The sequence below is a fragment of the Drosophila miranda genome, chromosome XL (genome assembly GCF_003369915.1).
Source record: "Drosophila miranda strain MSH22 chromosome XL, D.miranda_PacBio2.1, whole genome shotgun sequence".
NCBI classification, from domain to species: Eukaryota; Metazoa; Arthropoda; class Insecta; order Diptera; family Drosophilidae; genus Drosophila; species Drosophila miranda.
The window spans coordinates 8,972,297-8,983,698 of record NC_046673.1 but is presented as its reverse complement, the minus strand read 5'-3'; the positions used below and the strand labels follow the sequence as shown (position 1 = coordinate 8,983,698).

General features: G+C 47.5%; 2 protein-coding genes across 3 annotated transcripts; one reads left to right on the top strand and one right to left on the bottom strand.

The window, feature by feature from the left end:
- The first annotated feature begins 177 nt into the window (after positions 1-177).
- Positions 178-7,285, top strand: LOC108160058 (transforming growth factor beta-1-induced transcript 1 protein). Of its 2 annotated transcripts, none has more exons than XM_017293816.2 (5): positions 178-267; positions 811-933; positions 5,483-5,707; positions 6,650-6,883; positions 6,956-7,285. In XM_017293816.2, the coding sequence occupies exons 2-5, from the start codon at positions 931-933 to the stop codon at positions 7,031-7,033; spliced, it is 540 nt and encodes a 179-aa protein (XP_017149305.1). In that variant the 5' UTR covers positions 178-267; positions 811-930; the 3' UTR covers positions 7,034-7,285. The 2 variants fall into 2 exon arrangements, with proteins under 2 accessions (XP_017149305.1, XP_017149297.1); XM_017293808.2 differs by having other exon boundaries at positions 183-267; positions 833-933.
- Positions 7,286-7,955: 670 nt separating this feature from the next.
- On the bottom strand, positions 7,956-11,332 carry LOC108164719. The gene is made up of 3 exons (XM_017300604.2): positions 11,080-11,332; positions 8,247-11,009; positions 7,956-8,181 (listed from the first exon to the last, which is right to left on the bottom strand). The coding sequence occupies exons 1-3, from the start codon at positions 11,161-11,163 to the stop codon at positions 8,161-8,163; spliced, it is 2,868 nt and encodes a 955-aa protein (XP_017156093.1). The 5' UTR covers positions 11,164-11,332; the 3' UTR covers positions 7,956-8,160.
- Positions 11,333-11,402: the final 70 nt, after the last annotated feature.

The following is an 11,402-nucleotide window of genomic DNA, read 5'->3' as shown; positions in this document are numbered from 1 at the left end:
TGACTGCGCTGCTGGGTTGCTGCTACGCCGCTGCCTTGGCGTCTGCTCTGCGCTGCGCTGCGCTTCGGTTTCTGTTTCAGTTTCTTGGTCGTCGCTCGCCGGTTCGGTTCGGTTCGATTCGACCCGCTTCGTTTCGATTCGACTCGACTCCGCAATCCGCAATCCGCAATCCGCACTCCGCTGTTTTCGCGACTGCCTTTTCTGCTATTCCGCTATTGTCGCTACCCTTTCTATCTTTCTATACCGCGTTCCACTGAAATTTCAACGGTACACAAAATAAACAACAAGAAAATATAACTAAATACAAATAAAAAAAAAACTAATTAATGTTAATATTGGCAGCAATTACTCGAAATTGTTTGATTCCGTTTTTTTGGTTTATTTTTTGACAATTTTTCAAAAGGCGTTCGACATTCGTTCGTTCGGTTCGACAATGCCTCAGCGAGGGGTGTACGGAGAGTTGTAGGGAGAGCAGGTTCATATGAGCCGTGGAAGTCCCATCCGGAAAACTCTATTCAAAACTCTGCAAATAACTAAGAGTACAACTTTTTTGGGGTTCCTATCGAAGAAAGCTAAGAAATTATTTACAAAAGTAGTGCGGAGGAAGCGCACCTTTGAGAGTTCCAATAGTATTGAAGAATGTGCTTTCAAAGTGGTTCGACAATACAATATAATAGATTACTAGGGGCCCAACTATTGCCTACAGTAGCCAGAACATATAGTACCTTTTTACCCTTTATGTTAAAAATTATTTTCTGTGTGTGCTGTTTTTCAACTTAGTAAAAGTTTGTTTTTTGTTTTTCAAATCAGTCTTATAAATATACTTCAACAGATACACGCCTACACATACGCGTACGGGCTACGAGTACAACTATTATTTTCGACAAGACCAAATCTCAGTAAATCGAAATCAAGCAGCAAACAAACAAGATGGTAAGTCCCATAAGATCTATCCAAGTATTGTTCAGACTATGTAAGCCGGGGAATCGCTGGTTGGGGGGGAGCACCGCACCGGGTACTGCGGGTTACTCCACATTCAAATCACTTTCCAACTGGTCGCCCAGCTGGCTGGCAATCCATTCCCAGTCCCCCCTCCTCCACAATCCACACAATCCGATCCACTCCAACTCCCTCCTATCCCAACCGATCCGATTCGATCTTCTGCGGGGGCGTAGGCCAAACAGGTTGGAGAGCTGCTGGAGATTGCTCATACGTCGCGTTGGCTTTACTTTTATTTTGGTCTTATTTTTGTGCCTGTCTTGGTTTTTCCGATTTTCACCTCGGGAATAGCATGTGTGAGCGGAATTTCGGAGTGTTAACCACCAAGAGACACCCAGAGACACCCAGAGACACCCAGACGCCCAGACAGCTCCACCGTCATCCATCTGGCTTTTGGGCAGCCTACCCAAAAAACTAAAACTCACGCACACTCCAATATATGGTCTGGCTTGCCTTATTAGACTTTATGTTAATTACCATACTAAAAATAAAAATAAAATACAAAATAAAATAGCGAGACGCAGCGACAGAGGTACTCCTCATCGGCAAAATATTTCAAGAGCCATCACCAAAGTGCGTCCCAAGTGGGCGTCCTCCAAGTCTGGTTACAGTCTTTATGTTTTTGTTTTTTTGGGGAAAATTTCAAATTTCAAAAACTGCTTTCAGTGGGCGAAAGCAAAAGTTTGACTCAAGGGCCTGGTCTGGTCTCTGGTCTCTCATTCCTTATATAAAATGTACGAGTACATATGTATTCGTATATACATTGGTACATAAAATATCGAATGAAACTAAGCCCAGAAATATTCTGAGTGGGGCTGTGATGGGCTGGGATGGTGATGTCATCCAACTTTTTACACACAAATATCATCAATTTACAAAACGATTTATTTGTTGTCCGATTAATAAAATGAGCCATATAAATCAGACGCCTTGAAGAGCCTGCTTAACCTGAAGAAGATCTCGAAGAGTCATCAGCAGAATTATCATGATGATCATCATCATCATTTGGCAGATAGAGAGTGAAGAGTGAAAGAGAGACGGAGAGAGAGAGAGAGAGAGAGTGATTGTTTGATGAGAGTCATAACGTTTGATAAGCGGAAACGGTTTATTGCCCTGACTAACGGTGCGTTGGGCTTGGCTAAATGGGCTCTAGATGATGATCTTTGGTTGGATTAACTATCAAATGTGTTTATTTTTCATTTCTGGGAGGTGGTGGCCGGTTTGTCGAGAGAGTGACCTAAGGAGAATTATTTTCGCAGCTCTGCTGGCATTTTCCTTTTGAGTCTAGTATCAATCACGGTATCCATTCGCTTTCCACACTCCTCATGCAATCCCATTCAGCATTGCACATCACATCTGCCTTATCGATCTTTCTTAGGTGATTCTGAGTCTGATTGGCCGCAGATGATCTTATTCCAAGACGATTTTCCCCCATATATTACAAAAGCATTTCGGCATTTCACTCACAGTTTAAATGGTTTTATGGCCATTACGTATACGCACTGTGTACTCGCGTGTGCGCCGAGTGTCTGTGTAGGAGTGTGGGATGGGGATGCTTGATGGGATCTGCTTGTTGGAGGCGTCTGCTACAAATTATCTGATCCAAGGCAACAGTAGCCCCCACACCCACCCCCTCGCTGACCCACAACCATCATCCACAATTGCTTCCCGCTGATTGACAACTTTGATTGATGCCCGGAGCATGGCAGAGCAAACAGAAACAGAAACAGAAGCAATGTGAGTTGCAGAGAATAGCACAGACTTGCTGCTCATCTCTCTATCTCTTTCCATCTCCATCTCTAGCTCTCTCAGCCCCTATCTTTCCCTAAGTTCCACCTCATCTGTCGATCCGTATCTCTTGGTGATCCGTCATCAGTCTAACCGTATCTGTGGCTGATCCGTCATCTTTCGATCTACATACACATATGTACACACATATATCTGGGCTTCCTCTTTCTATTTATGGTTGACACAAGGGTTCACAACAATGGTGTGCAATTGTATTCCTTTCCTGCCATGATTCAGTTCCTCGGTGCTTTAATTATCGCTTATGAATAAGTAAGGTACCATTACTGGCGACCTACTGCGGCTGCCATTGATGTTTTACGGTTCCTTTATTCCTTTACGTTTCCGTATTTCTATTTGCTGCACCAATTGTTCCCTTTTCCACGGTGCTAAAATTGCAATTTTTGTTGCGATTTCGCGATTGCACTGCAACTGCACTGATAAGAAATGCAAATTGTCAACAACAGGCAATAATAAATGCACTTGGAATTGGAATTGAGTTGAGTGGAGGCCAAATGGGGCGGAAAGCCCTTAGTGAAGATGCCCCATAAACGGTAGAAGGCCAAAATGGGGAAATCAGCAAAGGCTGAACGACATTGAGACCCCATATAGCCCCATAATCCCCGAAAAGATCAATACAACGGCAATCCCATCAATATCAAATCGATATACATATGTATGTACCAGAATATTTGGTAATGGGATACTTTTCCTAATCGCTTTTGATATGGGGTCAAAACGGTTCGTTTTGAGGTCAAATTTGTATCTTTGTTTCGGGTTCAAAGAGCTTGTCTGTATATCTTTGAGAAATATCAATTTACCAGCCATATATTTAGATATTAGATATTATTAGGTGTCTTGTATATGTTTTCCTGTTCGATGATCGTCCGCAGATTAAAGGTATTTCTGTTTACCGCGAGTACAGATAACAGTGAAGTATTTATCGTTATAGCTAATACTGAAAGTATTGCTTTGAGGAGTAGTCAATCGATATTCCATATCAGAGAACACAGTTGTTTGCCTTCCATGAGAACACTCTCCCATGGATGTATCTTTCGCTGAAGTTCCGAAAGGGCATCGGCTCTTCGGCTCTTACTCTGGGGTTTTCTTTTTCCCTGTTCCTTTTCGGTTTCGTTGTTGAATTTTGTTTGTTTTGTTTGCTGCCCATTAGGCGCTGAACAATTTTCTTAATTTTTGTATTTTATTTTCGTTGGTTTTGTTATTGTTTTCTGGATGGAAGCAAACTTACTGGAAGTGCTGCCCTTGGCCCCAAACCTCCCCCCCCTACACCCAAAAATGACTTACTCCCCCTGCTGCCATCTCCTTCTGCCTCTCCATCCGCATGTCTGTGCGTGTGTGTGTGTGTTTAATTCGATTCTAACTCTAGCGATGATCTAAGTGAGATGTCCGTCGTCTATGCAAAAGGAACAAAACGAGCAAAAAAGAGCGCGGGAGAGAGAGAGAGGGAGAGAAATGATATTGTTGCCACATCTGGCGTTTAAACTTTGAGCGGATGGGAAGCGAGTGGAGGCGGGTGGTGCTGAAAGGGAGGGGGGGTGTGTGTGTGTGCTCGAAAAACTTAATGTGCGTTTAATTTGTGCAAATTCAATTTTTGGGCAATTCGCGGATGGGGTTGCGGGTGCAAATAATATCTCGACAGCAGAAAGTCCCCTTTCGGATCGGATCGGATCGGAACAGGGGTTTCCCTATGCCACAGATCACCCGCAATATTGGCTGATGTTTAATTTAATTTATTATGTTATTTTATGTTGTTTTTGTTGCATTTTTATGAGCAATTACTCAACATTTACAGGCCCATAAAAATAGATAATTTGGCGTACCATAATTGCAGGGGCAGGAGGAGGAGGAGGAGGAGGAGGAGGACTATAAATAGTTTCTCTAAATGGGGTGCAATTTCCCCCAATTTCCCATTTCGGAGCCAATGCCACTTCTTGGGTGTCCGATGGATAGTGAGGTGATAATGGCCCGAACGTGTACAGACGGCACATTGGGGCCAAGGGGCCGGCTTCAAAGACCAGTTAGGGATGACCACAAAAGGGTTCTCCAAATGGGAAGGAGCCCACGTTTAAGGGGGCATGCCATGAGGCCATGGCAGGGCAACACCTTCAAAGCTGTCAAAACGGGTTAATCTTCAGTAGATCCACAGTAGAGATTAGAAATGAAATTCCTTTTGCAGAACTTTGATAGCCACCCACTGGGACGGGCCCAATTCATTATTGTATAATATAATGTTATTGCTGCTGTTTTGTAAATTATTTTACGCTGATGCTCATCATTTATTATACTATATATTCGTATACAATATACAATATATGTATTTGTATTCGTATTCGTATTCATATGCATATTCATATTCTTTGTGTTGAGGCCTTTGGCATTTGGGTATTGGGTTACGTAAAATCGCTGGCTGCTGTTGTCTGCGGTTTTTGAACTCGATTCCGTGTGACTTGACGGACAGACAGATGCGAAGATGAATCTTACAGCCGCCCCACAATCCGCAGTCCCCCAGTCTCCCAGTCTGAGCACCAGTCCCCATCACAGCACCCCGAAAAGAGAATATTATTTATTATGTATTATGAAATATTTCAAGTACGTGATTTTCATTTCAAATGAATCGAAATTAATATGGCTCCTACCACCGCCACCCTCCCTCTGTCTTCATTTCTCGCATCCGCAGTCGGAACTGGAATCTATCTGTCACAAATGCAATGAGGTCATCGCGGAGCGCATCATCACGGCCCTGGGCAAGTCCTGGCATCCGGATCACTTTGCCTGCAAGGACTGCCAGCGCCCCATCACGGAGGCCACCTTCAACATTCAGAGCGGGGAGCCCGTCTGCTCCGATTGCTTCGTGAAGAACTACTCGGGCACCTGCTTTGGCTGCAAGCAGCCCATCTTGGAGGTGAGTCCATGTCCATATCTATGTCCATGTCCATGTTCATCCATCCATCTCTTTCTTTCCGTTCATTCAACAATTTGTAGCGCGTAATTCTCGTCGTCTGTTTGCCATAAACTCTGCGGCTTTACGAGCTTCGATGTAATGAATATTGTCAACATTTATCTTGCGACTCTTAGATACATATGTACATACATACATATAAGAAATGGTTAGATATCCACAAGTGCGAGTACGAGCAGCAGTGCGTCCGTATAGTATATGGCAACTATTTAATTAGGGAAGTGATTGCGATTTGTGTGTATATTTAGACTTCTTTCCATTGAAATATTGAGGCGCGGTCTTAAAGTTCCTAAAAACTCATGAAACTATTTGGAAATCCTATTCTCCGCGAACAGACTTCCAAATTGATGGAGTATTTATTTGACACTTACCCGGAATTGAGTAGGAGTTCTCCATAACCTAAGATTCCTTGGGGTCATACAAATATTTATCAAGACTCGCTTTTTGTAGTGCCATCAGCTATGTATATTCATGAATATTTCCAGACATTATTAGGTTAATCTCTGTTGTCTTTTCTGAAGAAGAAGTATCTCACCGTTTCTGTAAAAGTATATACTACATAAAATACTAGCACTATTCGATAACGATCTATTCCCCGCGAAAGGGTATTCCGTATTCCGTTCGAGTAATTTCCAGTGACGCCTCCTCCCCACCTTTACTGTTTGCGAGGCCGCAAGGTCAGCGCAGCTCATCGTGGGTGTGTGCGCGATTGATTGGCTTTGATTATGATTATATATACTAAACACACACACACATACATACATCTACTATATGCGATGGAAAAACATGTGCACGTTGTATGCACCATTGATTTCTGTCGCTCTGTCTGGCCACACTCTTTATTTGCCCGAAAGTATGCTAAGGAACTCGATCTTTCCCCTCCAGCGCACCATCAACGCCATGGAGAAGTCGTGGCACGAGGAGTGCTTCCAGTGCAATGGCCCTTGCAAAAAGCCGCTGGTTGGCACTTCCTTCTACGAGCGGGAAGGGCATCCCTACTGCCGGGCGGACTTTGAGCAGCTGTTCGCCGCCCGATGCGCCGGCTGTGAACAGCCGATCACGGACAACGCGATCGTGGCCCTCAGTGCCAAATGGCATCGCAGTTGCTTCAAGTGCAAGGTAAGCAAGACACTTGCCTCTGATTGATACTGATTGATTGGCCTAACAATCCGACTCGATCCTATTTTTCAGAACTGCAGCGCTCCCATCACGGCCAGCTCCTTCGCCGTGGAGGGGAACAAGCCCCTGTGCAGTGCCTGTTCTGGCTAGGAGCGGCACCTGCCCCGGCACCAGCACCTGCACCAGCACCCACACCGGTTCACCCGATTCACTTCGATATCTATTGTATATTATCTATTATTATGGTATTTGTAGTCATGCAATTCGTTGAACAAGCCCGAGGAAAGAGCGAAAACTCAGAGCAGACACTATTTTAGTGTAGAAACAATTTTTGGATTTTTAAATTTGGATTTGGATTTGGATTAGACAAGAACACGATAAATGCATTTGAAACACCTGTCAGGCGCTGCAGCTGTGCTTTTTTTGGGGCCTGAGGAGAAAGATAACGATAGTTGATGGTTGATGGATGATGGATGGAGGTGGGGAGGAGATGTTAATGCTTAAAATAATTATTATAATTATGTTTAGTTGATATGCACAAACGATTGTTGTCTATCTCACACTCCCTCTCTCTCTCTGGCTTCGTATGGCCTCCCCTGCCTCTCTTTAAACGAGTGTAGCCCCTCTCGACCCTCTCTTGATTGTTTTCGTAATGCACAAAAGTATCTGATAAATGAAATATGAATAAACATTAATCTTGAATCATCCGAACGTCTCTTAAATATGGTATAGAAATCTACGGTTCCGTTTCCCTTAGGGTAGCGACGGGAAGGAACACAGATGCTTCTTGCGACTACTTACAAGTAGGCTATAGCTTGAAGGCTTTATATAGGATTAATTTCGAAACTTCCCAAGTGAAACCAAAGACTATACTTGGATGGGGCACATATGAGCTCTTCTATGACGATGTTTTTCCCGCGGTTCCTTAGACAGAGCGCGCGCGTGCAGGGTTGCAATTCTGAGGCCCTTTACAGACCGGCGTTGCCAGAGGTGAAACGAAAGCTCGAGTAATTGAAATTGAATTTGTGCCGGATCTTAGTATAGCCCCCAAATTCATACAAATCCATTGGGATTCGTTTGCAGAACCAAAGTAACTTCCTTTATTTGAAATTCATACTCTTCAATTTGGTTTCGCTCCGTGGGCAACGTTCTCACCCACTTTCCATACAAACTCATTCTCTGTAAATAACCCATCTATTTTGTTTTCAATTTTGTTTTTGCTTCCCGAAAATTAGACTTTAAATTTTGGGGAATTCAATCAAATTAATAATTAAAGTTTAACTTAAATGTTTTGGGAGCTGGAAAAGAGAAGGTGAGCAAAGTCAGTGATGGCATGGAGGTAAAACGGTAGTCTGTCGCTCACCTTATCGTCCAGGAGGGCACCAAGTGAACGCATCAGGGGATCGAGCACCTGATGCACTTGATCTCTGGACACATGACGGAATGCCTCGAGCAGGGCCTGCTGGAGCTCATCTTCCTTCTGTGCTTTGCGGCTGGCCGTCTTCTGCGACTTCTGTTCGGCGTCCTTTGCTTTGGGTGATCGCAGTGCCAGCCACTTACTGTAGGGGATGTCGTCCAGTTCCACCTGCGTCTTGACATCTTCCAGCCCCGACCGCATAAGATGTACATCGATGTTATTTTGTGGAGCTCCCGCACCTGGTTGGTGGGCGGGGGCTCCGCTGTTCCTCGTCCGGACGAGGCGGGAGCGCTTCAGATCTTGGGGCTTCTTCTTGGGCACCAGGCGCGGCTCGTACAACTTGTGATCGTTGAGACACATCTTGAGGTCGTATTTATGTTTGGGCTTCTTATCGTGGAACGACGAGTGGAGAGCCGGATGCTTGGGATGGGACGAGTGCGCATTCCCATTGGCGGGATGGGCCTGCTTCTGGGAGCGGCGGTAGTGCTCGCGGGCCACCTTGAACCGCTCCTCCTGCATGTCCTCGATGAAGGTGAGGAACTTTGTGGAGCGCTCCAGCAGGCACTCGACCACCGGATCGTGTCTATCCAGTATGCCCTTCTCCACGCACGTGCTGCTCAGCGTGTAGATCATCTCCATGAGGGCGCTCAGCTTCTGCGGCACCTTGTCCAGGAGGAAGAACCGCAGCTGGCGCTGGTACGTGGCGATCGACTGGTGCATCAGCCCATACACACACACCACCCGCTGGCAGGCCTCGTTGGAGGTGGCACTGTTGAAATAGCCCACCGGGGTGCGGCGCACATCGTCGATCATTCCCTTCAGGGGATAGAGGAAGTTGCGCGAGAAGCGCACACAGAACTCGAAGGCGTTCCGCTCCCGCTTCTTTCGCTCCAAGGTGTTGCACTCGGGCACTTGGAGCTGCAGGAGGCTGTTCTGCAGGCGGTCCAGTGCGCTGATGATCCGCTCCTGGGTCAGCGAGATCTTGTTGTAGATGCCCAGCTTCTCGTACTTCAGATCCTCCAGCGACTGGCTGAACATCACCGGTCGGGTCTTCCGACGCCTCGTCGGCGAAGGCGTCGTGTTTGGGGCCTGGTGCGGGGAGGTGTCCGTCGTCGGTATAGGGATCGAAAGGCTCTGCTTTTCACGGCCTGCAGGTGCCCGTGAGAGGATGACCTTGTCCCGGCCACCGGGCTGACGGCGGATGTTGCGCGAGTCCCCGCCTCCGGGCTGACGAACGTGGGCCAGAGCTGGGGTGGGAAGCTCATCACTCTGATCCGTTTCGGACGTTGCACGAGGCCGAGGAGTGCACATTTTTTGAGCCATCTTGGGGTTCTTCTTGAGAAGCCGCTTGTAGCTCCGGGGCCGCGGCAGCACGTGCCGCCGGCTTGGACTTGCCAGCGTCTCCTGGGACCTCGGCCCACGCGGAGTCTCCTCCGACCACTGGGAGGTGTATTGCAGCGGACTCAGGCTCCGCAGCAGACTCAGGCGGTGCGGACAGCGTTCCATCTCGAAGAAGATCGGCTTGTTCTGTCTCTCCTCCGCCAGGTGCTTCTCGTCCGTTTGACTGGTATTGTAGCTGGGACGGCTCTCCAGCTGGCAGAGGTAGCCGCTGCGGTCGTCGTACTCGTGATCGAGGTCACTGTCCTCCCAAAAGAAGGGCGACGTCGGCTCCGGCTCCAGGCTGCGGTGCTGATGCATGAACTGGCTGGCCGCACAGTTGGTGGTGTTCACGGCCTGGCAGACGTTGACCTCGATGGCCTGCGATATCATTGCCGAGGGTATTATGTCCACAAAACTGGCCTCCGGCTCCCTGTAGTCCAATTTGACGGCCTTCTGGACAAGTGCCTTCCTGCAGCCGCCATCCCCATGGCCAGCATCGGTGGTCGCTAGCATCGAGCTCCTGAGGCGCTGCATCAGATCATCGGCACTGACCGGGAACTTTGCCGGAGTCTTCCTCTGCTTGGACGGAAGCTTCAGCTCCCACCTCTGAGCCCTGGGCGGCACCGCTGGCTTGGACGATGGCTGCTCGGGGCCCCTCTTATGGACCTTGAACCGTCGCGGAGACTGCTGGTTTTGCGCAATTGGGGCATGGTCCTCCTGCTGACTCAAACAGGCCAGAGATTTCAAGGACTCCAACTCCTCGCACACCTCCCGGTGCAGGGCCTCCAAGCGCTCGCTGTTTTGGTGGATGGGGTCCTGGGTGAAGTGACACCTTCTAATCACGGGTTTCTTCTTCAACCTGGAAGGGGCATGGGCTTGGCAATGGGGATTAAAGTCGCATCCAGCGCAAAGACGCTTGTGCTCCGCGATCTTGAACACAAGCCGCTCGTTCTCCACGCTCTCTTCGTCCTTCCTGTTGGCCAAAGATTGAAGCGAAAAGAACTGGGTCTCGCTGGTGTCCTGGAAGTGGAGACACTTGCTAGTCACAGGACGCTTCCTGAACTTTACCCTCAGCTGCTGGGGCTTGTCCCCTTGTCCTGTCTCGTCCGCCTGATTGTCGCCAGATGAGTTCAGCGAGAGCTGTGTCTCCACATCCGTGTCCCGCGACGTGAACTGGCCGAGGACATCACGGCCGGGATGGCGTACCTTGCAGAAGATCGGAGCGTTCGACCTCAAGTCAGACCGCAGGCGACTCTTCTCGGCCAACTCGGCCGCACGCTGTTTGTTGTGGCGCTTCACGGCATTCGGAATGGAGTCCGGACTAGAGAACTGCTTGGGACTCCACGTATTAGCGATGGATCCCAGGTGGATTGGCTGGATGATCCGTACGTGTACTCACCCGAAACTCAAATCTGCTGTCTCCCATTCCGATGACATGCGAGTCAGTGGCTGGGCAGCGCATCGGCTGGTCGTGGCTGTTCATCTTCTGTACTTCCTTGGTCCTCTAGGTCTGGGGTCTCAGTCCGTGCTTAATAATTGTATGGTTTTTAGAATCCAAGAGAATTTTTGTTTGTTTTTCGGGCAAATGTTTGAGTTTGATTGGAAAACCGGACTAAATTTTGTTGAACCTTTGCCTCCAGAGTGAGAGAATAATATGGTGAATATGGAGTTGATAGATTACACTTGGACTATAGTGTCAAGGGATATTTTGTATATTTCTTT